General features: G+C 46.7%; 4 protein-coding genes across 5 annotated transcripts; 1 reads left to right on the top strand and 3 right to left on the bottom strand.

Annotated features, from left to right (window-relative positions):
- Positions 1-521: 521 nt before the first annotated feature.
- Positions 522-10,278, bottom strand: clcn4 (chloride channel, voltage-sensitive 4). The gene is made up of 12 exons (XM_076048569.1): positions 10,065-10,278; positions 8,769-8,923; positions 8,199-8,298; positions 7,902-8,089; positions 7,395-7,517; positions 6,999-7,205; positions 6,595-6,675; positions 4,860-5,405; positions 4,598-4,784; positions 3,328-3,726; positions 1,711-1,927; positions 522-1,576 (listed from the first exon to the last, which is right to left on the bottom strand). Exons 1-12 carry the CDS (start codon positions 10,078-10,080, stop codon positions 1,486-1,488), a joined length of 2,310 nt encoding a protein of 769 aa, XP_075904684.1. The 5' UTR covers positions 10,081-10,278; the 3' UTR covers positions 522-1,485.
- Positions 10,279-10,785: 507 nt separating this feature from the next.
- On the top strand, positions 10,786-16,951 carry ephx2 (epoxide hydrolase 2, cytoplasmic). Its single transcript, XM_076048570.1, has 18 exons — positions 10,786-10,988; positions 11,837-11,915; positions 11,992-12,154; positions 12,340-12,524; positions 12,616-12,738; positions 13,174-13,248; positions 13,341-13,436; positions 13,539-13,617; positions 15,078-15,112; positions 15,220-15,246; positions 15,375-15,460; positions 15,573-15,678; positions 15,809-15,880; positions 15,984-16,020; positions 16,114-16,216; positions 16,400-16,469; positions 16,573-16,653; positions 16,757-16,951. Exons 1-18 carry the CDS (start codon positions 10,876-10,878, stop codon positions 16,898-16,900), a joined length of 1,674 nt encoding a protein of 557 aa, XP_075904685.1. The 5' UTR covers positions 10,786-10,875; the 3' UTR covers positions 16,901-16,951.
- An 81-nt stretch (positions 16,952-17,032) lies between these two features.
- On the bottom strand, positions 17,033-20,019 carry plaat1l (phospholipase A and acyltransferase 1-like). Its single transcript, XM_076048576.1, has 5 exons — positions 19,810-20,019; positions 18,046-18,175; positions 17,862-17,950; positions 17,597-17,761; positions 17,033-17,500 (listed from the first exon to the last, which is right to left on the bottom strand). Exons 1-5 carry the CDS (start codon positions 19,816-19,818, stop codon positions 17,435-17,437), a joined length of 459 nt encoding a protein of 152 aa, XP_075904691.1. The 5' UTR covers positions 19,819-20,019; the 3' UTR covers positions 17,033-17,434.
- A 344-nt stretch (positions 20,020-20,363) lies between these two features.
- Positions 20,364-26,917, bottom strand: LOC142903115 (zinc finger protein 513-like). Of its 2 annotated transcripts, none has more exons than XM_076048572.1 (7): positions 26,596-26,917; positions 25,991-26,268; positions 25,115-25,234; positions 24,670-24,810; positions 23,835-24,335; positions 22,374-22,576; positions 20,364-21,864 (listed from the first exon to the last, which is right to left on the bottom strand). In XM_076048572.1, exons 2-7 carry the CDS (start codon positions 26,028-26,030, stop codon positions 21,256-21,258), a joined length of 1,614 nt encoding a protein of 537 aa, XP_075904687.1. In that variant the 5' UTR covers positions 26,031-26,268; positions 26,596-26,917; the 3' UTR covers positions 20,364-21,255. The 2 variants fall into 2 exon arrangements, with proteins under 2 accessions (XP_075904687.1, XP_075904686.1); XM_076048571.1 differs by having other exon boundaries at positions 23,817-24,335; positions 26,596-26,915.
- Positions 26,918-27,075: the final 158 nt, after the last annotated feature.

The following is a 27,075-nucleotide window of genomic DNA, read 5'->3' as shown; positions in this document are numbered from 1 at the left end:
ACAGGACAATTAGGGCTCGACAGCAATAGTGTTTCAGACGGAATTAAATAGAAGAATGTGCACAATGATAATTCCTCCACATTTACAACACACTTTTTCCAATACATTCTCTTGGCATCAAAAACAAAAAGTAAAGTTAGATTATTATTTTTTTTAAATCTGGTGCGATTTCCTCAAGTTTCAGTCTTCAAAGAGTCGTCGGCAGCCTGGAGCTTATTCATCGCAACAAAAACCACGAGACAGATACGAGCAGAGGGAGAGGGAGTCCAAGTGCAGCCCAGGACGCAAAAACAACTATTTTGTGCAGCTTCTTTAGTTTTTTTTAGTTTTAATAAAGAATTGCCCCAGATAAGACCTACAAGAACATAATGGACTTCCTACATCATGATTCCTTCATCTTCAGCAGAGATTCGGTCCGCGTTACGGTGAACTACAGTATCGTATGTTTAATTAGCTTCTATATGTGAAACTGATGACGATTATTATTATTCTTCGGACAAAAAAAAAATCTAACAGAAAAAAAAAATCAACCTTTTATTTGATTCTGATTAAAGGTCTTCACATCTAACGGTGGCAGGAAACAAAAATAGAAACAGACCCAAAAAACGAGAAAACAACCAAAAGGCAGAAAACAAGACAAAATAAATACATAATACAACTCTGTTTGTTTTTAAATAGATTTGAGTATTTTCTTTCCCTAGAGGTATTAAATCCCTCCTCTGGAAGTGCAGCTTCAGGACACAAAGGCAGAAGATCCCGCAAGAGTCTCCTGCCTTTCCGATGAACACAGAACAAATGAATGAAACAGATAAACCAACTTCACAGAAGAGGAGGAGAGAGAGAACAGTGAGAACAGTGTCAGACCTCCGGGCTGTTTGGAGAAATGAACAAAACAACAGCAGCAGCACGAATGTGTCAATAAACACGGAACGGAAACAGTGATTAAATTTGAATTCAGCAGGTCTCAACACTCCAGCATCACATTAAATTAGTGTTAGTCATTAGTTGTTTTTTTAATAAATGAATTCAGAAGCTTGCATGTTGCACGTTCACTCTTCAGTGATGTCGTCAATAACCTGCTTTTTGGTTCTTTCTTAAAAAATCTACACTTTCTCAAAAGTGGAGCAAAACAGGATTACAGGATGGACTCCAACTAGGAAAACACCAAATCAGAGCAACGTTTCACATTCCTCCAACACATCTCCGCACAGCTCTCCCCACCTGCTTTGTACCCAAAGATTTACAGTCGTGTCTATTTTTTAAGCATTTCACTGAAATAAACAGTACAAAACGAATGATCATGCTGCCATAAAAAAAAAAAAAATCTCAGGATCTCAGGATTGTCGCCAACACGTGAAAGCGCAAAAAAAACAACTCCAAGGATTTCAGATGACAACACAGGACGCGGCACCCTCGTGTAGACGCTGCTGAACATCGGGACTTGCCTGACAGGAGGTGGGAGGGGCTTGGGGGCGGCGCCGGCGGCTAGTTGAACATGATGGACTCTGGGTCCTGGTTCATCATCTGGGCCATGTGGCGCAGCACGTCCTTCTTGGTGATGATGCCCAGCAGCCGGCTGCAGACACGTCAGGGGTCAGAGGTCACGCGGGTTAGCGAGAAGCACAAAGGTTGTCGATTTGAAAAAAGGCACATGGATGTTCGAAACAGGCTAATGAAGCTAACTTGGCTAACCCCCTGGCCCAGCCTCACCCGCTGCGTGTCACCAGGCACTGGCGGAGGCCCAGCTTGCGGAAGATGTCCACCACCGTCTCCATGGGCGTGTGGTCGGTGACGGTGAAGGGGCTGAGGTTGAGGACGCGGCGCAGCTTGAGCGGCTGCGGGTTGCTGGCCGGCAGCTGCGGCGCGTCCTCGGTGAAGTAGACCACGGAGCTGCTCACCACGCCGTCCTGCTTCTGGCGGGCATTCTCTGCAGGCGGAGGGAGACCTCACATTTCAAAAATCAAATCAAATCAAATAAAAAGGCATTTCAAACTTAAAAGCTCCAGAGTGCAAAATCTGGCCTGAGTTAGGATTTTTAGATCAGTTAAAGATTAATATACTGCCCATAAATGCATTCATAAAAGTGTACACTCACAGTACCTTAAAAGTTTTGTTTTAAAATGTTGGTTTCATGCCCATATGCCTGTACACACACACACACACACACACACACACACACACACACACACACACACACACACACACACACACACACACACACACACACACACACACAAAGTTGAAGTCCCAGTGACTGTCACATCCCGAAGGATACGAAATTAGTCCTCCCCCCGAGGGGGAGCGGTGGGCAGCAGCGCCGCGCCCGGGAATCATTGGGTGATCTTACACCCCAATTCCAACCCCAAATACTGAGTGCCAAGCAGGGAGGCAATGGGTACCATTTTTACAGTCTTTGGTATGACTCGGCCAGGGATCGAACCCACAACCTACCAGTCTCAGGGCGGACACTCTGATCACTGAGCTGTATATATGTATAGGGGTACTACCCAGAAAATTTGAATATCCCGGAAATGTTGTTGTATTTCTGCAACTCAACTTAAAAGGTGAATTTGACACATTATATAAAGGAATAATATGCAAATCAATATATTTCAAGTTTTTATTTCTTTGGATTTAGCTGATCAGGTCTTGCAGCTTAAAAAAAAACTCAAATTCAAAAACTCAGAAAATTAGAATATTACTATAAGTCAAATCTTTATGAAAATCTTAATCAGTAAAGTTACAACAAGGAACTGCTTGAGATGTCAATTTGCGTGGAATGGCGCAATAAAATTTGTTGGTTTCATATTTTATTTTAAATTAAAATAATAAAATAAAACGACTTTAACTTGATATTCAAATTTTTCGGGTAGTACCTGTATATGTATGTATACATTTGTGCATTTGATTTATTTGTAAATTTTTAAGCACTTTTTAATGTAGATTTCATTCTGAAATGTTTTAACTTTATTTCTGTAACGTGTCTTTGAGAACTTTGAAAAGCACTCTATAAATAAAATGGATTATTAATATTAATATTATTATTATTATTATTATTATTATTATTATTATTATCATCATAAAGCAACTTTTAGCAAGGGTCTTGCTAAAAGACAATCCAGCTGCCTGACAGCGCGTTATGTATATATAGGAGGTAAATGCTCGTGTCCTTAAAGAAACCAGCGAAGAAGAAAGTAGACAAGGTTTGTGAGCACAGGCCACCCTAGCTCACTGGCAAGCTCGGGAGGGGGAGCGAAAGAGCGCGGCAATCTGAACTGTAACCACTTGATGTTGCTGTTTCTTCTCAAACTTTCCAAAAACACTCACTGATGGCGAGCGTGAGGTCCCGCCGCTGCACGAAGCCGATGAGCCTCTCCGACTCCCGGGACACCACCACCGGGAAGCCGTTGTAGTCCGTGTCCTTGATCAGAGCCTCCACGTCCTCCACCGTGGTGGCGTCCTGCGTGAGCACGGCCAGCGGCGGGTCACTGCGCCGCGGCCGCATGACGTCGGTGGCCAGCGTGCGGTGCGTGAACTCGTCGCGCACGTCCAGGTAGGGGTAGCCGTTGAGCTGGATGTGCGACTCGTAGATGCCCTCCTTGCCAAAGGCGTCCGCCACCCACTTGCTGGTGACGGCCGCCGCCATCAGCGGCACGATGTACTCCAGGCCGCCGGTCAGCTCAAACATGATGACCACCAGGGACACGGTCATGCGGGTCACACCGCCTGCAGGGGGCGCCGGCGCAAGAGAAGCAAGTTGTGAACTCGTGAGTGGCAACAGGAATAAAATCGTTATCAGGTTTAGAAAACTGTGCTTCTAATAGTTTACTTTTAGTTTTACTTGAACAACATTTTCGTCTGTCATATTCAAAGTTATGTTTGCTGTCATATTTATCATTTCTTACATTTATTTCATTTGCACTCAAGTACTGCTCTATTGTTGCTATCTGTACATTTTTGTTATTTGGAGCTATGCGGCACAATAATTTCTTTCAGGAAAAATAAATTGCCATCTAATCAAATCTAGTTTTAGTTGAATACATATATTTGTCAGATAAACAACTGTACAAAATAATATCAGTCTCAAACTTTGTAGCGGATTTAGCTCACTAGCTGCTCTCCATCTGTAGTTCCTGGGCAGGTGAGTAAGAACAAATAGCTACAACTAATAGTTCTATTGTGAGTATAGTAAAAAAAATCTTAAGTACTTGAAGATGAGAAAAATGATAACAAGATGACTAAAGACTTAACTGCAACTTAAAGGAAAGGTTGAGGAAAGTGATTTTATGACCATATTCTTTTTATTGACTTTAAATGTAAAATAGTTCAGTACAATTCAATCTAAAAACAACAGAAAGACAGAGAAATAAAAGGCCTACTTCATTCAAACTAACACCAAGCGCTAAAAGACGCATAACTTGGGTTGTAAGAAGATTTCATGTTATCACCTCTTTTCCTGATAATTGATTAAAATAAAAATATGTTCCTCATGTTCCTCATGTAATCAATGACGTTAAATCTATTTTCTAGATTCATTGTATTGATTTTGACATTTGCTGACAAACACACACGGGAGGACATGGAACTGTGGACTCACCCAGGCAGGCGGCGGCCCCCACCATGGCGTAGAGTCCCGGGGTGACGCAGTCGGCGCCGGGCCGGCACCAGTTCTTGAAGATGATCCAGTCGTGGTGGTGGTAGGCCATCTGCTCCACGGCGATGCCCACGATCCGCCCGGCGATGGCGCCCACCGCCATGCTGGGGATGAAGAGACCCGACGGGATCTGGGGAGGCAAAAGACGGTGAAACGTCAGCCAAAGAGAAACTGAAAAAACTAACTCAAGTTTTTGGGTGCTGACCTTCATTCCGAAGGTGAAGATGGTGATGACTATCTTGAAGACCAGGGCGAGGGCCAGCTGCCACAGGGCGTTGTAGACCCCGGGCCCCGCCGGCCGGTCGGGGATGTCGTCCACCGGCCGGCTCATGTTGGGGTTGTTGACGTAGTCGCACAGCTGTGACGACTCCAGCGCGCCGCAGTCGTTGAAGAGCTCCGAGATGAGCTCGCTGGTGCTGCGTCGCGTGTATGGGTTGGGGAAGGCCAGCACGGCCGTGATGCCCGTCACGGCGATCACCTCCAGCACCGGGTACTTGCCCAGCTGCGTGGTCTTGCGCCGCCGGCACCAAGCGATGTTAGCCCGGATGAACAGCGTCCCCCACAGGCCGCCGAAGACGCCCAGCAGGATGAAGGGCACCAGCTCGGCCATGTACCACGGCGTGTGGTACTCCACGTAGAACAGCACCAGGCGGCTGTTGCCAAAGGGGTTGATGGAGCGCAGCGTGAAGGCGGCCACCAGGGCGGCGAAGAAGGAGCGCCAGAGGGTCTTGAGGGGGAAATAATAGCTGACCTGCAGGGGGGAGGAACAGACATTTAGAGAAGAAAAATGCTGTTGCAGCCACCAGGGTTCCCACTTATTCCCATGATTTTTCCAGGGTTGCCCTGACTGTGGGAACCCTGAGCCACGTTGTCTCTGCCTCCACCTGCTGGCAAAAGATGAGCAGAAGAATTTGCGGCTTACAAAATATTTGTTGCACTTTAAAGGAGACCTATGATGCTCTAAATACATTTACAATGTTGCATCCTAGTGTGAAACGATGCCAAAGCGTCAAATAATGAGGTTCATGCAGTTGGACTTGAGCCCTGCAAGTTGTTGTGCATGGTTCCGCACATTGTGGTCGCATTGACGTCAATGCGTGCTGGACTTCCCTCCATGGCCGTGCTCAGGCATGCTCTAGGCCTGGCCCCGCCCTCCCCGGCTCTGCCTCAGTTGTATCGCTGTGCACTGCTCCAAGAGAATGTTTTTTCAAGTGTGAGGGAAAGTTAGTTTTGTTTAGCTTTTCTAAAGAGGCAAACTAAACAGAAGTGGATGGAGTTGCTTTTGCCCGGCCAGCAAGACCAGTTTTTGTCTGCCTGCTTACGGCATTTCACACGGGACTGCCTTGTTAACATGGGCCCGTACGAAGCTGGATTAGCCGGTTCACTGCTGCTGAAGGATGAAGCCTTCCCGACGGTACTTGGTTGTGTTGAGGAGTCAGAAGAGTAAGCACTGTGTTCATTTGACCAACAGTGTGACCAATCGCAGCGGAGTGGGCCCGGCGTACACGGAGGAGGGGGAGTAAAGTAATACGGACCGTTTTCGCGGGATGCAGGAAATATAAGGAAGCAATGCAGCGAGAGACACAGATCAACAAAGCTTGCAGTGCGGGTAATCGTGTGTTGCTGCTCTGGAGGGGCCAGAAATCAAATACAAAAGCCCAAAAATGAGTATAAAAGGTCCCCTTTAAAGGTCAAGAGAGTGGAATTTGGCCTGATTTATGATTTTTACATTAATATACTGCCCATTCAAACATGAATAAAAGTATACTAATAATCTGAAATAATCTCCAAGTAATAAAAATAAGATGGAAACATGCTCTCTAGCAGCGACACGTTACTTCCTGGATTTTACGCCCTGCCAAGAGTTTTTGCTGCTAAGCGACCGGCACAAACCACGTCCGGCCCAAGAAAACACGCTTGACGATCCATGCGTGACCGACCTCTTCCAGGCTGAAGAGGACTCCTCCGATGGGGGCGCCGAAGGCCACCGACACACCGGCTGCTGCGGCGGCTGATAACACCTGCAGGGACACAGCGGACACGGTTCAGTGTGCGCACTCACAAGAAAAATGTGGGTTTTTGTTTCATTGCTGTGCAATGAAACACTTAGTCATATTTCAATGTAATGTAAATAATTTATAAAAATAAATAAATAAATGGAACTGTCCATATAGATGGAAATAGTTGATTTTTCCTTTCTTTCTTACTCTATAAATAGTTTAATTTATTTCATCATTTGCTTGAAATTCATATAAATGTTTCTTCTCTATTGCACTACATGTTGCTGTAAGTATGTCAACTTCCCCATTCTGTTCTATTCTATTGTATGATGATGATGTCGTACCTCCCTGCGCTTGCCCTCGTTCTTGCTGTACTTGGAGAAGAGGCTGCAGAAGAGGTTGCCGCAGCAGCAGGCCACGTGCACCAGGGGGCCCTCCTTGCCCAGGCTGAGGCCCGACGACACGGCCAGCACCAGGGTGACCGTCTTGATCAGCAGCGTCCACTTGCCCAGATAGCCCCGAATGATGAAGCCACTGAGGATGGTCTTGATCTGAACGCCACACACACACACACACACACACACACACACACACACACACACACACACACACACACACACACACACACACACACACACACACACACACACACACAGACACACACAAAAACAAACAGAGACCCATGGGGTCAGTTTTGCTGCAGTCCGGTAGGCCGACTGGTACCTGATGTGTGACGTTACCTCCGGGATTCCCGATCCGCAGGCGTACGGAGCGAACACTCGTACCAGCGACACGGCCAGGAAGGAAAAGAGCAGGGCCCACAGGATGTAGAGGAAGTAGTTCAATAGGTACACTCCTGCTCCCTGCAACATGAAAACATCATCAAACTAATGAGTCTTCAGGCACTAAAAGAGCACTGGATAGCTATTGTTAAAAGCCACAGTAACTGAAGTTTTCTTTCGTCCTTAGTATTATTTTACATCTGTTGCTGTAGCCTCATTTGTGCCATAGACTTCACTGTTTTTCATTTTTTAATGCTTTTTTGAATATTCTTATCCAATGTAAAGCACTTTCAAGTCATTTATTTGATGTAACGAGCTCTACAAATAAAATTAATTACTATTATTATCATTATCATTACAAGGGACGGCCCACTCAATCCGCTGCCACTCATTCGCATAGCAAAATAGCACCAATTCTTTTCTTCCTAAACTTTTTTTTTTTGGCTTTTATTCTGACGGTCTGACCTGGGTGTGGCCGGTCATCAGCTCTGCCCACTTCTGCCACTGCGGACACTTGTCGCGGTCGTCAAACGTGGTCTCGTTGGACGTCCAGCAGCACTGCTCGTGGCTGTACCAGAAGGCCGACAGACACACGCCCTCCTTCAGGTCTGTCATCCAGTCCACCGCCAAGTCGATGACACCGGCCAGCGTCCCTGAGTGGCCGCAGCAAACCAATGAACCCCGGTCTAGTGACTACTGCTTTAGCTTGAATTCCTTTTCTCCAGGAGCATCAGGTTGCGCCACAGTGGCTGGCCGACTGACCTGAGAGCAGCCCGATGAGCAGCATCACCACCCATCCCGACCAGGCGTCCAGCAGGCTCTTGATCAGCTCCCAGAAGGACTCTTTGCTCTTACTGGTGATCTGGACGAAGAACCACGGTTCCAGAAAATTAAACAATGACTGCTTACTGACAGTAATCAAACAGAACACAGAGTTATGAAAGCTGTATGAACTCTTGGTCTCATATCTTTACTGAAGCACTCCGATAACCGCCAGGTTCTGTTTGTTATTGATTTTATGTTTGTGATTTGTTTTATAATTATTATTATTATTATTATTAATAATAATTATAACTGTTATTAATATTTTTTCCGGTCACCATTTTGCTTGCAGTTATAATGACCATATGTGCATAAAGAGGAAAACCTAACGTAGAGTATTCAATGAATATTTATAAGGACTTGAGTGTTACTGCGTTGTCACATCCATGTCACTTTGTTGACCTGCTGACCTGTGTTCCGTTTTGTTTTGTCTTCTTTTCACACTTGAAAATTCAATAAAATCATCTAAAAGAAACATAACAAAAAGAACACACAGAGTTGATTCCGGACCTTGCGGTGGCGGTCCGTGTCTCGGGATTTCTCCCTCAGCCAGTCGATAGTGTGGAAGTCCTCGTACGTGGCCACGTCAGGGAACGGCTCGTCCAGGAAGTCCATCAGGTTCCCGGCGCCGTTCATCTCCTCGGTGGGCGTGGCGCTGCTGACACCTGACAGACAGACCAGGAAGGAAGCAACACGGCATCTCATCGGACCCCTCATCAAACTGCTTATCTACTCAATGCTGCATTGGTGTTTAATATTCTAACTCTCGCCAGGGATCATCAGCCTGAGTGACCGAATCCCTGCCTGGAAATTTCAGGAGAATTTAAAATCATTCTGTTTGTTTGTTTTAACTGTCGTAGCTGATTTTGAATTGCAATACAACAGGTATCATCGCATACATACAATACCAGTCAAAAGTTTGGACACAGACACACCTTCTCATGCATTTTTTTTTTTTTTAATCTTTTGTCTTTATCTGTACAACTACAACTACTTTACTTTACTAATTACACAAGACAACAAATATATGAGCAAAATATATGTAATTCTTTCCTAAATAATTCCATGCGTGTTCAGACGTAGTTTTGATTCCTTCAGTGAGAAATTGCAACGTCAACAGTCATGAGAATGAAAGAAAATACATTAAATTCATAGGGTGTGTCCAAACTTTTGACTGGTACTGTACATCCGTTATCATAAATAGGTTTCCTCCTTCATACCTTCACCTTTTTTGGGGGGGGGCTATAGGGAACGATATACTCCAACACCTTCGAGATTAGTCTTAAATGATAGGGAACGATTTACTCCCAACATTTTAGAGATTAACCTTTAATGGACGCAATACCGAAATTACACGGTAATCTAAGGGCGAATTTAAAAGGCATAAACTGAGGGGTTTCGCTGAATATCGTTCTACTTTTTCACACACACACACATATATATATATATATATATATATATATATATATATATATATATATATGTATATATATATATATATATATATATATATATATATATATATATATATATATATATATAATTGCGCAGATATATTGACATGTATGAAGAGCTGGCGGTGTATTCGCGGCTGTTACACCGATGCTCACGGCTGTGGGCAGACAGCACTGACAGCTGGAGCCTTCCAGCAGCTGCAGAGGATGCGCCTGTGTTTGCGGCAGTGCGTGCTAGCGCGTTAGCCGCTAATGCTAGTGAGCGGCCGTTCACCCGCAGTGGATACGTTAGCATCCTCCGCGGCAAGCCGAGTTAGCCCGTGTACTCAGTGTATTATGTATGATCATTTACCTTCACCGGCCTCCATGGCGTCGTCCGTCCGAACGGCCACCGGCTGGGCGGAGTGTTTTTACAGGAACGTGGATAATTTATTTGACGTCGACTTGTTGCGGCATTTTTTTCCAGCTCTAATATTGTCCGCAGAGCGGCGGTTCAGTTGTTATGAAGGAGACGAAGACGGCGCTTCCCACAATGCACCTGTTCACGGCATCGAAGATCGTCTACGGGCACGGGGTCAGGAGAAGAAGTAAAAAATAAAAATAAAAATAAGGCATTTGGGGCAAAAAAAAAATATTCATGAAATTCTCGGTTTTGCAGCTATATGAATCTGCATTGAGAAAATTAAGGAGCTTAATGTGAACAGTCGGAATTCTTTTTTACACTAAAATGCTTCATGTTTGGCCTTTAAATCATTAAAACAGTCTCGCAGATGGACAAAATAACAACCAACCAACAAAATAGTTTTTATTTCTTTACCTATTTTACTCTAACGGCCAAAACCCCCCAAATGTGCCTATTGACTTAAACTCTTGACTTTCAATTAAGTAAACCGCTTCGTGCAGATTAGGAATGCAATGCACCTGCGACTTAAATCAACAGAAGAGACCGGATGTGAATTTGGCTCTCATCAGCATGCAAAATAAGGCACTTCGAACCATCATTTGCATTTGCATGCAGGTCAGGGTGTTTCTCCGGGCTGAGTGGGCGGTCCTGCTAGACACTAGTTCCCTTCCATTGCCTTTTCCAGAACTCACTCCTGCACGGATCTCCGGAACGGGACGGTGGAAGATTTTCTCGCTCGGCGAAGGATAAGAAGAAGAAGATGGAGAGTCAGAAGAAGAAGAAGGCCGTGTTGTTCAACTTCTGGGGAGTCGCCGTCCCCTGCAGCCCTCACCATGTTTTACAGAAACTGGAGGAGTTGCGTAACTTACCAGGGTAAGGGTAGATTGTTACGTCATTCCCAAGATACAGAGATGTGCTGTCGATATTGTATTCATCATAATGTATTCAACATGTTTTATTTTTTTAATTAGAGAAAATGATCAATAAGAATCCTGCTTTGAATTACACCAATAATAAGTATATCATTAAAACAAAGATTATTTTTGATTGATGTCCCATGACACTCTTGCAAGAAGTGATTAATCATTACTTATCAGTTCATTGGCAGAGCTAAATTTGCACTACATGAGAGCTTTGAATTGTTCAGTGGATGCAGTAAACTTTGTGGTGGTGGATCAGCTATTGTTTCCGGATACCAGATTTCAAGTGAATCCGTAAACAGGTTCAGACAAGCCAACCTTTCCCAGTGACAAAAAAAACTGGCACAATAATGTATACCTTACAATATTATGGGATCTAGTTTGATACCATCTGGAAAGTTGACTTCAGTTTTCCCCAAAGTGGTTTTGCTCTTTTTCTTTCCGCTCCTCTTGTTTCTTAATCTGCCAACTGGCGGATAATGTTTGTATTTTGTCCCCATAAGAACTTGGACAAATACGCCACCTCGCTGAGTGCAGTTTTAGACTGTCAGTTGATTCAAATAAATATCACTTGCATTGCATAAACAACTTCGGCTGTATACATGTAAACACATGCAAAGCACTTCAAACAAAGGTTATAATTGCTTTATACGATAATAAATGAGCATGTTTCAGATGCATCATCAGCTGCCTGGCTGCAAAAAAGTTGCAGTTTTTCTACTAACATTTTCCCCACTAAATTGTTTGTCTTGTGTAATTTGTGTGTGTGTGTGTTTTCCTGCTATGTCTCTGTGTTTCCAGGGGTCTTTTGACTAGTGTGGCGTCCCAGCAGGGCGGCGCCATAACCCGGGCAGAGCGAGGCGAGGTGCCGCTGTCTGAGGTGAGTGAAAAACACACCCAGGGTGACACTACGAGGTAACACACCTGGCGTCACATTGTCTGTGTATTGTGTGTAGATGATTCCACTGCTGGAGGCCGAGTGTGCAAAAGAGGCCCAGGCCAGGAGTGTAACGCTGCCTCCTGATTGGTCGGCCCTGGCAGTGGTGGATAAGCTCCGGGAGGCCATGACAGACGTACAACCGGCCGTGCTGAAGGCGGTGGCCAAACTGCGTGACGATGGTACGTGCTGTCCACATCCTCCACCAGGGGGCAGCCAACTTCTTTGGTTTCTTGTTGGCACTGTAAAAACCAGAAGTACTTTGAACCCAGAATACCTGCATACCAGTCCAATAAACACAATCTACATCATTTGGTTCATCCTCAAGACAGGGAGTGGATTAAAAGGAAGTAAACTCTGCTCTCAGGCTTTTTGACGGCCGTGTTGGCCAATCACTGGCTGGACGACACCGAGTCGTCATCCTGCCACCTGTGTCTGCTGGGCGGCCACTTCGACCTGGTCCTCCAGTCCTGCCACTCGCAGGGCCACAGGGTGCCCGAGGCCGCCATGTTCAAGTCCGCCCTGGAGCAGCTGGGAGTGGAGCCAGAGCAGGTGGGTTGGGGGACACGGACCCCTAGTACCGGTATCCCCAAATATATGGCATGTATACACAAGACAGCCGAATGTGGCTTCTCCCTGTCAGGCCATGTGGCTGGACGCTGACAAAGGCGGTGTGAAGGCAGCTGAAGGAGCTGGGATGAAGGCCGTGCTGGTAAAAAATGTCGACGAGGTCCTGGAGAAACTGAGCGGGTTCACTGGAATTCAGGTACTGAAAGTACGGGGGTACTTTTCAAATCCACTTCCTCCTCCTCCTCCTCCTCCTCCTCGTCCTCCTCCTCCCAGTCATGACAAAAGCTGGAAGCGTCTGTTGCATGCAGCCATAAGAGAGAGATAGATGAAGAAATGCAGAATGTGACTGCAAGCCTTGCTAATGCTGAAGAGATTAGCATGCAATACTGCTGGTTGTCACAGAAGTGGATAAACAAACACCATTTGCAGAAGAAGAAGAGGAAGAAGAAGTCGTATGTCGGATTTGGGTTGTTTGAAAATTCGGTGAGGTTTTTTAAAATGTAAATTTCTGCAAATAGAAGACAAACGGTTTTTTTAACGGTCCGTTGGTGTTTAAAGATGAAGACAAACACACATAATAAATAACATACGTCATCTTAACGGGACTGCGTGTGTTTTGTGTGTCTTTCAGGCTTCCGCTGTGACTGACATTCCTCCAGTGTGCTGCAGGCCTGATGAAGTCTCCCACGGCTACGTCACCATCAAGGTGAAATATATTGATGAATGTGCAACAGGAAGTGATGCCTTCACATGACATTATTTCCTTTGTGTGTGTGTCTGTGTGTGTGTGTGTGTCAGCCCGGTGTGACCACTCACTATGTGGAGATGGGCACCGGGCCGCCTGTCCTGCTGTGCCACGGCTTCCCTGAGAGCTGGTATTCCTGGAGGTACCAGGTAACGTTCTCGCACCAACATGCTGCGGAAATATCACAACATTGAAGGATTATTCCAACAGTTGTTTTGTGTGTGTATGTCTGCTCCACCTGTCAATGTTAGATCCCGGCTCTGGCAGCAGCAGGTTTCAGGGTTTTGGCTGCAGACATGAAGGGCTACGGAGAGTCAACAGCACCCGCAGGTGTGTAATGTTTGTTCTAAGTGCCTGTTGGCAAAGGGGGAATCTATTAATCTCCCCTCCACCATGAAACTCTTCTGGGTTAAAAGTGAAGCAGGATAAAGGTCACCACTAGGGATGGGAAGATTAACCGATGCGTATCGATACACGGACAGGCGCGGGCACGATGCGAGTGCATTGGTAGAGCAGCCGTGAATCGATGCAATTTTGGGATTAAATCTAGATACATCGGTTTTTACGTCTGTCACAGACCGATACAGCGATGCACAGCGCAGTGCTGGAATTTACAGCGCAGCGCAGTTAAAAAAAAAAAAAAAACGCCGAAACGATCGCTGCGCGAGCCGGACACAGAGGTGCGTGCCGCTTCAAGTCTGGCGTGAACGACACCATCGTTCGGCGGCTATTCGAGGAACGATTCTACAGCCAAAAGTGCCCAACAACAAAGAACACTGGTCACCGCCGGACTCCTGAATTCTGCCGCAGCGGAAGGAGTGCGGTGCTGAAAGTTACAGCACTGCGCTGCGATCGTTTCGGCGTTTTTTGTGCTGGAAGTTACTGCACAGCGCAGTGCACAGCGCAGTTTGCTTCACCCCGATCATGTGGATCAACTGATATTCCTAAAGAAAAACCTTAGAGTGGAACATGTCGGTTGAATAATACAGTATGGACTGAAAGTCACACACCAATGAGTAGTTGCATTGCGTACTAATTTTGATTGAGTTCAAGGAACCATGACATTATTATTATTTTTTTTTTAGTATTTGAATCTTTTTCTGTCTTCCATTTCTCATCACAGCCAAGCTATTTCACTGTCGTGACTGTTTTATTATGACAGTTCGGCTGGTGTCTGTTTACAGCAACAGCAATAAGAGTTTACATTTATTCCATTTGTAAGCAATAAGGAAAGGTTTATTTATTTTTCATTGCACTTGCCTTGTTATTGTTAATTGTGAACCAGTTGTTCACAAAATACCTTTAAATTGAAATTGAAAAATACAGAATGTTTGTATTTTGGTGGATAAATAATCAAACTCATTGAATTGCATAGCATCATTCCTTTGTATCGGAGTCTCAAATCAAATCACATTGTTTTGGATCAAACTGTGCTGAATCGCACTGCATCATATTGGGGGAATCGTATCGTATCGTAAATATGCGAATCGTATCGTATCGGAAATATAATATACGAATCGTATCGTATCTTTAATGTATCGAGTCGTTGGTAGTGTATCGAGATACGTATCGTATCGGCCACAGACCAGAGATGCACAACCTTAGTCACCACACACCGCACCGAAGAAAACGTGTGATAGAAAGCGCTCATGAGCACTTTGCTGCCCTCTAGTGTGGGATCCGCAGGATTACGTGTCATCTGTCATTTTCTGGGATTCTGTATGTTTTTGATTTGGAATATTTCCTGTAGATTTTTTTTTTGAAACAAATGTTTTAATTGTATTTTGTAGATATTGAGGAGTATTCTCAGCTGCAGCTCTGCAAGGTGAAAACCACAGAATGCACAAAGACACACACACACACGCACACACACACACACACTGTCAAAATAATTGAATGTGTCACCATATTTTTTTCCCTCCTTGCCATCAGGATATAATCACCTTTTTGGACAGAATGGTGAGTGCAAAAACACACCACGCCTGAGATGAAACGATCAAAATAAGAGAGTCGGGTGTGTTGGCCCGTGCGTTTTAGTCAAACTGCACCTTTAAAAAGCTGCTCTCCCGCTGGCCGCCCTCCTCCAGTGCATCCCCCAGGTCACCCTGGTGGGTCACGACTGGGGCGGTGCTCTGGTGTGGAACATGGCCCAGCGCTTCCCGGAGAGAGTCAGGTGGGCGAGACACACACACACAGGGTCTCCTTTAGCTGGAGCCTGGCTGCAGAACTAAACTCTATGTGTGTGTGTGTGTGTGTGTGTGTGTTGTGTTTTTTTTTTGTTAAAGGGCCGTGGCGTCCCTGTGCACTCCCCTGATCCGCTACGACCCAGCTGGCTTGGCACAGTTGAAGAAGATGCCCATCTTTGACTACCAGATCTACTTCCAGAAGCCTGTCAGTCTTCTTCTTCTTCTTCCTTCTGATTCTGATGGAGATAAAACTAAAGTTACTTTGACTTAGAGTATTGGAGCGAAATTGTTGATTTTCCATTGTTGCCTTAATCCTTGGACCTCGGTGCTTGCAGGGCGTGGCGGAGGCTGAGCTGGAGAAGAACTTGGAGCGAACGTTCAAGATTATTTTTCAGCGGCCTAATGAGGTGATGCAACACACACACACACATACGTGCAATCACGCATACAACGGTAAATGCTGAGCGTAGGCGGCTGGTTAAAGGACTCTTCCGCTGTTTCCCGCTGCAGGGCCCTGAGATCAGCACCGCAGGAGTCTGCGCACGAGGTGATGCGGCTAAGAACTTTACTTTTGAAACTCGTACATGTTGACGAGAGCGACCGCTGACAGTCAAGGTCACACGTTTCATTTGTGTCACAGGTGGTATTCTTGTGGGCGCGCCCGAGGAGGTGCCCCGCAGCTCCATGCTGTCGGAGGCCGACCTGCAGTACTACGTCAGCCGCTACAAGATGAGCGGCTTCAGGTGAGGGGGTCACCGCATTTAGCTCTTAAAAAATTATGCTTTTCACTGTGGTTATTAATTTTCACAACAGAGATTCAAGTCAAATTGGTGGATGCGGGAGTCGCTGCACTGAACGAATAACTAGAAGAAAACGGAGGAAACTCAATTCAGATAAAATGAAAACATATCTCTTCTGTCCACTAGGGGGCCGCTGAACTGGTATCGTAACACGGAGTGCAACGAGAAGTGGCAGAGCGTCCGTCCTAATCCAAAGGTTTGTGACCATGAGGAAGTTTGTGGAGAAAAAAAAACAACTATCATGGAAACAGCAGTCACGGGCAGCATTCCATTTAGTTTAACCTCAGACTGTGTGACAGGTGCTGCTCCCTGCGCTGATGCTAACAGCTGGAAAAGACCAAGTGCTGCTGCCAGTCTTCACAAAGGGGATGGAGGAGCTGGTGAGCAGGGGAGGGGCTGACCGCTATGTGCTCGCTAGGGGGCGCCGATGGCCCTGACTGCCGCCTCTCAACTCATAGTGTCGGCACGATTCTGTATTGGCAGGTGCCCAACCTCAAGCGAGGACACATCGAGGACTGCGGACACTGGGCTCAGATGGACAGGCCGGCGGAGACCAACAGGATCCTGGTGTCGTGGCTGCAGGAGGTTCACGCTAAGGCGGGAGGAGGCGTGGCTCCGAAACTGTGAGGGAAGGAAAGAGGGGGAACTGCAGAAATTAATTAAATGATTCACCCTGGAGCGCTGGTTTCTTTGCTATCTTTTTTGACAAAGAAAAAAACAGACTCAATGGTGGAAACTCAGAGGCAGTTTTTAAAAACGTGCAATAATCAACATTTATGGGGAAACAACAGTGGCAAACATCAGAAAAATACAGTAATGTCAAGGCAATGGTCGTTTAGTAACAGGAAGCGGTGTAAAAAGAGACAAAAACATGAGTATCAAATTATTGTAATTAAAACCATCTGGATTGGTGATACATTAAACAGTAAAATCACATAAAACACGGAGGTGGAGGGGTTTTTGTCCTACCAGTGCCAGCCATCAGGGGGCGATCTACAAACCCTGGCGGTCTATGCAAAATATATTAAAAACGTCCGGCTCAATTTTCAAGAGGCCAAGAGAAGTCTCCAATTGTTTTTTAAAAACTCAGAAACTGAAGGTGCTGGTGACGTCGCCCTCAGGTGGCTCAGAGGGGAAGTGGAGACAAGGCGAGAAAGGCTGTCACAGTTGGTTCTCGTCAAACAGCTTTTTCCAGGCAGGCATGATGTGTTTGTATATCTTCTCGATCTGTCACACACACACACACACACACAAAGTTTCACACCTTTGCTGCTTTTGGGAGAGAATTTAAAGCCAAACCTTTGACATTTCAATTTTTCCGACCTGCTCGGACTTCTTGACGCCGTATCGGAGCAACGTGGCCTGGTGCTCGCTGTTGTGAAACAGGATGTCAAAGGTCACTTCACGGCCCATCAGGTCGTCGATGGCTGGCTTCACCACGCTGTGGAAATCTCTGGCCGAGTGCAAACCGTCCATCATATTGTTGACCTGCCAGCAGTGGGACGCTCAACCTCATATCAACTGTGGTTTTGTTTTTGCTATTAACTTTTGAGTTTTTGTTTTTTTTCCCCCCAAACCTGTGAGTTACCTTGTAATTTGTCCCCAGCATCTCCAGCGGGTCCAGCTTGACCTCTGACCTCAGCGCTCGGCCAAAGAGTGGCAGCTTGGCATTTGAATCTGTTCGGAACAACACAACCTGTCTTGAAACCTGTGTTTTCCTGTGTTTTTTATTTTTATTTTTTGAAAATTAATTTTCCAAAGTGAATTTGTACCCCGACAGGTCAGGTGAGCCACGTAGGGAACGCCATCTCGCTCTCCGTAGTAGACGCCGAAATGGGAGAAGTATTTGTTCCTGCGATACTCCACAATGTCCCCCGGGAACAACTTGGGGTGGGAGCTTTTCTGCAAGGACACCAAACCAGAGAGTACATTTAAAATGGTGGTTTGTTTAGGCAGGAGTGTTAAACTCAAATACAGAGCGGGGCCAACATTTAAAACTTGGACAAAGTCCTGGGCTGACATGGATATTTATTGAGAAAATTCTTCCTCTAGATATAATAGTGACCCTTTAATATGCAAACAAGTTTCACTTCAACCTGAATATAGAACAAGCAAAGCTTCATAGTATACAATAAATAACTTCATATTGCACACATGCAAAATCAAATTTCATAAAAAAAACAACTAATCTATATAAATAAAATCTAAATAAAAAATATGGTATGCCTCTTTATTATTTGCAGCCTTCTGATTTAAATTTTAATAGTAACCTTTTTTCCACAAGTTGATCAACCCAATTGGTGTCTAGGGAAGAAGGCTTGTAACAAAAGGACAAGCAGGAGGCGAGTTTTTCACTGTTCACAAACCTAGGTAAATTTAATGAAATCAACAGAACCAAAACTCACCAACAACAGGGGAGGGGCGGTGGGTGGTGTCAAACCAATAAACCAATAAAAGGAGAACGCTGTCTCAAACTGAGACCTGAAGGGAAACGGCTTAATTATCCCCAATAAAAAGGAACGTCACCCTTATAGTCCGAAACCAAAGTTACACGAAAACGAGAGATAAGCCTCAAAGAAAACAAAACGCTAAGCCTAGGAGCCCAAATATTCCCCAACAGATCACACAGACAAAGTTAGCTGCTAATCAGCACAAACAAACACAAGAGTCCAAGTAAAAATAAAATAACAATAAACCAATTAATACATATAAATACTTCAATGAACTTCCTGTCCTGATTGAGAAAAGCATTCTGGGATTTGTTGTATTAGCAGTACACTTGCTGTATAATCCCAGCGGACCATTTCTAGTCAGGTTTTTGTATTGCCACGTGGGTCAAATATAATTACACTGCGGGCCAAATTTGGCTTGCAGGCCAGAGTTGGACTCCTATGGTTTAGGGTGAGTAGAAGCGTCTGCCGCAGTGTGAGTCAGTCATTTTCATACCAGCCGTGCCAGAGCAGCAGATCAACCACAACCAAACAAACCTGCAGGCATCTGAGCACAAAGATACAAAACTGAGAAATAATTTAATCACAAGCCTGACAAACAGATCCTCTTGGGTCATTCAAGTCAACCAGAGGACTGAAAAATCATCAACATTCAGCAGTCGACCTACGGTGGTAAAGCCACTTGGCTAAAGAGGCTTTCGAGAAACTTTTAAACCTTTATTTTCTAATATTTTCTCTGTGTGAAATGATAATGATGGACATTAAAATGTAGTAGGATAAACCTGGCCCTGACCCAAAGAAAACCAACCTATTCAATTGTGTGTGCGGCATTGTGTGCCAAAAACTCAACAAAAAATAAAATCACCATGTGAGTTGCACACAAGCCAAAAAAGCCCACCGGAAACACCTACATGTAAAACTTTATTTGAAATTTTTCCTCTTTTTGTGTCAAACAGCAAATAAAAAGAAATGCAAAATCAAAACATATGAAATTCTAATTAATCTATGGAGCATCGTTAGCAACTGATATATATTTTTTTAAATATAATTTAAATGATGATTAGTACACATCAAGCTTGTACTCACCTGGCCCATGGGGTTTGTGTGGTGTGTGTGTCTGTGTTCTTCACCGTCTGCTGATGTTTCATTGGCAGCAACACGAAGAAAGAAGAAGAAGAATCCCTTCTGCTTTACATACAGACTGAGCTGGTGAAGACCTGTGAGGTTTTCAAGGCTCACTGGTCTGTTGCCGTCACACTAGGCTGATCTTTCACCTTCTAGCCTTCGCCGGCGAAACATTGTGTCTTGTTTCGGGGTTGTGGGGCTCTTGCCGTCGTGTTTGAATGTGTTTTGGTTTCCGCCCTCCCCCAACTGGACTCAGTTCCCCCGGCTTTCAGTCAGAAATCACAGAAAGATCATCAAAGTTTCTTCACACCTTGTTCACCTTGAGGTATGAACCAGATGTTTCCCAGCGAGGCACTCAGCAAAAGAGGAAGTAGCAGTAGGCTCAGAGGGCGGTTGGGACAGTGTTGCTTTTGATTCATTTTCAAAACAACCTGCTGGTGAACCTTAACCAGTTCTGGGAAAACTGACAGACGTTCAACAACGACAACGTTCGAATAAACGCAGCAGAAAACAAGTTTTAATGAGAAATGTCATCATTTATTTAAAAAAATTGTGCTCTCTCAATACTAAATTCTTCCCTGAATCATCCAACGTCGGAGCGGTAAAAGCTAAATTCCCCCCCCCCGCCCCCCAAAAAAATAAAAAAATCACAGCTAATAACTATCAAAATAAGACTATTGTGTCAAAACTAATTTCTGAAAAGGGTGGATCAAGAGAAAATAAAAATAAAAACAACAGCAGGGCTTCTGTCCTCTATTAAATATATCAAGTGCCCTGAACATTTGGAGCGCAACAAGGACGAGTTTGGCGAAGCTAAAGTGGAGCCAGAACGACTGAACGTCGTCTGAACTGAGCGAGATATTTTCAAAACAGATTTAATAAAACAGTGAAGATATCTTTTGCTGTGCGTGTGCACAGGAACCCCCAGGAGGAGTCGCTGCAGCAGACACGTCCCCACATGGACTTAAAACTTGTGAGGCAACGACCCACACAACCAGCCACCCTGCTGGACCAAGACAAAACAAAACAAAACAAAGAGACGTCGATATTGACGATGATCCATTCCAGAATTACAAAATATAGATTTTCTGTTGAGAAAAAAAAACAAGAAAATAAAAATTCTCAATTCATCAGATTCCTAAAAACTGTCACATTCTGGCTGTAACCTGATTATTAAGAGTTGCGCGCGTGCGCACACACACACACACACACACACACACACACACACACACGCGCACGCGCACGCACGCACGCATGCACGCGCGCACGCGCGCACGCGCCAGTCCATAGAGTGCAGCATCACAGTCCGTCAAAGGCACCTGAGTTGAGCTCCGAGCACAGCTGGAGTTGACCAGTGTATACAACACACACACACGCACGCACGCACGCACGCACGCACGCACGCACCTAAGCGTGCTCCTCGCCACCGCCGCCCCAGCCAACGGGCGCGTGCTTGTCCCAGGCGTCGGTGTTGTGTCCGTGCTTGCGCTGGTGCCGCTTGTAGTTGTCCCAGTGTCCCGTGGTGTAGCCACACTCTGCGCAGGCATACGGCTTCTCGCCCGTGTGCCGCAGCATGTGGCGCTTCAGGTTCATGCTCTGGTTGCACGAGTAGCCGCACACGGCGCAGTGGAAGGGCTTGGCGCCCGAGTGGATACGCTCGTGGCGCCGCAGGTTGGCCAGGTTGCCGCAGGCGTAGCTGCACGTCGGGCACTGGTAGGGCTTCTCGCCCGTGTGCACGCGCAGGTGTCGCTTGAGGTTGTCCAGGTGCGATGAGGTGTAGGCGCAGTGCGGGCACGCGTGCGGCTTCTCCTCCGAGTGCGTGTGGGCGTGGCGCGCCAGGTGGTTGGGGTAGTGCGAGAAGAAGGGGCAGTGCGGGCAGCGGAAGAGCTTGGCGGCGCCGCGCCGGCCCCGCACCCGGGGGGGAGCGAGGGGGGCCTGCAGCGGCGGCGGCGGCGGGCTGGCGGGGGGTGGAGCCTTGTCTTTGGACAGCAGGTCCAGGGAGCAGCGGCGGCACACCTGGGAGCAAAAACATTGCCAAACATTGATGTTTTTATTCATGAATAACATTCAGAAAAAGGAGGTTAAATTAGAATTATTTTGAGGTTTTAAGATAAAACAGCTACACAAGTGGTCCGGAGCTACCGGTGAGCTACGGTGACCTGTGCACGCAAGTCCTGGACATTTAATCTTTCGATATTTTGTTTTTTAATCAAGGCCAGAAAATCGGCAGTAAAAGTCTTTTCCTGGCTCTTTCTGATTGGTTGACGCGTCCCGGATGCATCAAGTGTGTTACAGAGGCATGATAGGAAGTGACACTAGTGTCAGTTCGAGTTTGAAATGAACGGGCTGCCATAGTGAATCATTTCATGACTTTCAGTCATTTGAAATGTCAAATTCCATGACTTTTCCAGGGTTTCCATTTCCGTATCAAAGCTTTTCCAGGCGGATCCGTGAGCGCACAGGTCAAAGATCACCTAAAACAACAACAACAACAACAAAAACAAACAGACGACAAATGGACATACCTGCCCCGCCTCCCCCTCGGTCTCCCCATCCCCCCCGGCCTTGTGCTCGCCCTCCAGGTCGGCCTCCTCCAGAGTGAGGCCGCACGCCCGGCAGCACAGCGGGAAGAGGAGGACGGGCAGTGGGCTGGAGGGCGAGCCCAGCCCGCCCAGCGTCTGCAGGAGGGCGGAGTCCTGGGAGAGCCGCAGCGTCAGGTCCGACACCACTGCAGGGAGAGGAGGGAAGAAGGGAGGAGGTCAGTGGGAACCATTTAAAAGGGCGTTTCTTGATTTACCACAGAGTGCACCGTTTACTCAGAAACAGCTCCGACTTCCCCCTTTTACTTCTTCTTCACTTCTGAAATAAACCCCGCCCCCTCCCCAACGCCACGTCCCTGAGTCACCCTCCGCCCCACTTCTCCCTTGGACCATTTTGAATAAAAACACGCAGACGTCCCTCCAGACGAGGGAGCGTCCAGATGGTTTGGCAAAAAACAAAACAAAAAAACATCTCTTCCTCTTTTTCTTCTTCTTTTTGTGAATACTTTTTCAGTTTCTAATCGGCCGGTTCCTCTTTACTTCGCAGCACAGGCGGGAGTTCCACGATAAGCAAAATTCTTCCCTTTTGCAGCATAAAAACCTGCCATGATTAAAAACATACGAGTGCCTTTTGAGGGCATTTGAATGAATGAAATGTTTATTTGTACATTCCAAAGACAAAAACATTTCCCAAAATACCCATTCCTAATACACCAATTCCCAAATGGCCCTTCCAAAGAAAAGAAAACCATTATTAAAGATTATAAAGTTGGAGTTTGAACAACCAAGCACAGGGCTGGGCAAACGTTTTGACTGGTGGGCCACAATGGAGTTTCTAAAATGTGTCAGAGGGGCCAGAGCAGCAGCAGCAGACGGATGGAGTGTTTTGGTGAGCCACCTCATTGGAGGAAAAAATATATCATGGGATATATCGAAAACATGTTGCTTTAATGTCAATTGAAAATGAACCAAAGCAAAGTCACTGCGTTTAGCTCTTCACTGAAATGACTCTTAAAGCATTGAAAAAATGGACGAAATGCAGCCATATGATGACTCACTGACTATTAATATAATTTCCTCATGTGTTCAGGCCGGATTAGAAAGCTTAACGGGCCGGCATGTGGCCCCCGGGCCACAGTTTGCCCGTGGCTGACCTAACGGGTACAGCTGAAGCTGAAATAGTAATATACAGTACAGCACAGTATAATATAGTCAAGTTCAGTAATAGGTAAAGTAATATGTAAATAGTACAGTAATTTAGTCAAGCAACTGCAGCATTTCATCTAAATCTTAATTTTTATGAATGACGAATTTGATTCGATCAGCTTCAGGTACGAAGCTGGAAACCTTAGTGTGCACGTTCTGCACTGAAATTGTGAGAAAAAAAATGTGTGTGTGTGTGTGCGCACAATCAGGCAGACAGCTCACCTTCCTCATTCTCTGCACCCGCCTTTTTCCTGCGGCCCCGCCTCTTCTCCTTCTGCCGCCGCGGCTGCTGCTGTGGCGGCAGCAGCCTCCTCTCGGCGGCGTGCATGCGCTGGTGCCTCCGCAGGTTGCCCAGGGAGCTGCAGGCGTAGCTGCACTGCGGGCAGCGGTAGGGCTTCTCGCCGGTGTGCGTGCGTGCGTGGCGCTGCAGGTTGACGAGCTGCGCCGAGGCGTACGGGCAGACGGGGCAGCGGTACGGCTTGTGGCCGTCGTGCGTGCGCATGTGGCGCTTCAGGTGGTTGGAGTAGCGCGAGGTGAAGGCGCACAGCGAGCACGAGTACAGCTTGGCAGCGAGTGGGAATCCGCCGGCGCCGCTCGCTTTGCCCCGCCTCTTCCTGTCCACCGCCACCCTGTCTTTGGCCTCGGAGCTCTGGGTAGGCGAGAGGTCGGTGGAGGCATCGTGTTGGAGGCCTCGCTCGCAGCTCAGGCAGTAGAGCTCCACCCCCAGGTCAAGGCCCACACCTGCAGCACGGAGAGCAGAAAGAAAAGACATCAGTGGTGCTCAAAATGTCTTTGGTTTTGATTTATTGTTTTTTTTCATCTATTATTATCTTTCTTTTATTAACCCTAACCGCACATCTGTAGAGACATAAATCCAGTATGAAAAGCAGTCGTGCTGGCGGCATCAAAAAAGTTGCCTTCTTGTAAACGTCTCCTTGGCCCCGCCCACTACTGCTCTTTAAACGCTGGACAAACAGAATCACACGGCTACAAATTCACAGACGACGAGAGGCGTCAGAGCACCGGGTCGTCCAACATGGGAGCTGCATTCATTTTGTTTGTTGTTTCTTTTTACCGAGGTCTAAACCCGCCCCCAGGGGCGTGTCTCCCAGCAGCTGACCACACCCCTTGCAGGAGAGGAACGGCGGGAAGGTGGAGTCAGTGGGTGCCGACGGGTCGTCGTCCTCCTCCACGCTCAGGGAGAAGACGGTCATGCCTGGTGGAGGTGAAGAACACAGGCGCCGTCATTTTGCTGATCTGTTGCGTACAGTTAAAGGTCAATCAACGGCTTTTTGGCTGAACAAATATCTACACTGTGACCTGGTGTTTATTTAAAAGCAACGCTACGGCTTAAAAGGCGAGAACCTTAAACCTTAATCCAGCAGGCTGGAGGCGCTTGTGACTCATCTGACGGGGCCTCGAGTGTTTTCTTTGCCTGAGTTTTCCTTGTTTACTTGCCGCACTCTCCATGCCAGACTAGCAGCCCATCAGCTCACTTATAGAGTTCAAAGTGCACGTACCGCCGTCTCGATCCAGCCCCATGATCTCAGAGTCTCCAAACTCCAGCTCTCCGCTCAGCAGGAAGTCGCTCTCCAGAACCAGGCAGCCGGGCTCGCACGCCGACCCGGCCTCCGAGTCCACTGAGGGGAAAAAACGCGCACGCGCACGCGCACGCGCGGTCGTAGTTTTGTTTGTTGGTGTCGTATCAGGAAAAAATATTATGCTAGACAGTTTGGGTGCAGTTTATAAAAAGAAGGAAAATGGGCAACAGTGAAGATTTGATGGGAAATAACAAAGAGGATGGACCGAGTGAAGGGAGTGGACAGGAAGTGAGACAGCAGAGTGTTGAGGTGGAGGAGGAAGAGGAGGTAGAGTCAGAGGTGGAGGAGGAGGAGGAGGACAGGGACTGAGACCAAGCCAAGAAGAGGAATGAAAAGGAATGAGATCCACACAAAATTGGAATTTCTCAGAGCAGCAGTTTTAAACACGCTTTTCAAAAAGACAGGCAGGAAAATAAACTCAAACAGGAAGTTTGAGACAGAGAGCAAGGAAGGACGGACGAAGTGAAGAAGAGGAGGAGGAGGGGGTTAGCCAAGGGTCGTCCATTCAAAGAGGAAGCGATGGCAGGAAGCGCAGAGGAAGAGGGGAGGAAGTGGAGAGTCAGGAAGAGATAGCCGATACACAAATAGCTATAAAGAAAAGAACAGGGCTGGGGGGGTGCAGGGCTAACCCGCTAATCGCTGCGTCGAGTGTTTTAAAGTCACTTTAAATTCACTGCTTTCTTCACACACCGGCTGCCGGTTTAAATAAGTGAAGCTAGAAAAAAAAAACGCAACACGCTCACACGCAAACACGTCACGACACTTGAAAGCAGGAAGACAACGGCTGGAACTCACATTTCACCGGCTGCGGGTTGGACTGCTTCCTTCGCGGCATCCTCCTCTTCCTCCTCGCTTCCCGCTTCGCTCCGACCGCTCGCACACGCACGCACCCTCGCTGGGCTCCGCTCGCTGCGTCCGTCCGCCAGCCGGGCAGCCAGCTAACTGCATGTCATCGTCGCCGTCCTCCTACTACTGCTCCTCATCATCATCATCATCATCGTCGTCGGCGGCGGCTCCTTCCTCTTCCTCTTCCTCCAACGGACACCAGCCGCGGCGGTGTCATCACAAGCCGCCTGCGCGGACGGACACCAGTTTCCCAAAGCCCAACACTCGAAATAAATGTACAACTTTTTTTCGTGTTAAAAAAAATAATTATGACTTGTAACTAAAATAAAATAAAATTGTATCGTCCGTTTCCGGTCGCTCTCTTTACCTATAAAGTTTTGAGCGTGAAAGAGTGGCGAGTCACTCTTTGTTATTGTTTAGCAGTAAATAGACGCAGCCATCTTGTTAGCCCGCACGCTAGCTCGTTGGCTCCAACGTGACAATTTGGCAATTTGACAGGCAAAACTTTGTCGAGAAGACAGGTTAGGGCTGAGGGAAGTGACAGGCGGACCTACCCGTGTTGAGTCCCGCTTGGATGACGTCGTCGACGACACCTCGCACACTGTTTCGGGAAGAAGTCTATTGTTGTCAAGTGCGAGACGCCGCCGAGTCGAGTTGAGCTTCGCCGGCCGGTGTCGTGACGAGATCTGCTGCTGCGCGCTCCCGCGACGGGTGCGCGCACCACTGACGTTGATTTAATTTAGTGGAACGCCGAAGGGTAAATGTTGTGACGGCGGGTTAAATGCTCAGTGACTTAGACAGAAATGAACGAGGTCGTTTGTGAAACGATTGTCTCCGCGTGTGTTGCTGAAGCTACAGTTGGCGCGCGCTCCCGTGAGCTTGCACGTGGATCCCGGTAGGCCAGGCATACAGATCTCGATGCGACACCGGTTTCTTGCTCGGAGCTGCGTCATAGATAGACGCAGAGGATTCTGAGAGTTGTAGTCTTTGTTGCGCACATGTTTTCTGGCCTTGTGTTTTCCCTGCCGAAATGT

This window comes from Nelusetta ayraudi, unplaced genomic scaffold (genome assembly GCF_046127955.1).
Source record: "Nelusetta ayraudi isolate G7.1 ecotype Tasmania unplaced genomic scaffold, CSIRO-AGI_Nayr_v1 ptg000106l, whole genome shotgun sequence".
Taxonomy (NCBI): domain Eukaryota; kingdom Metazoa; phylum Chordata; class Actinopteri; order Tetraodontiformes; family Monacanthidae; genus Nelusetta; species Nelusetta ayraudi.
The sequence above is the reverse complement of the archived record's forward strand: the minus strand, read 5'-3'. Positions and strand labels throughout refer to the sequence as shown.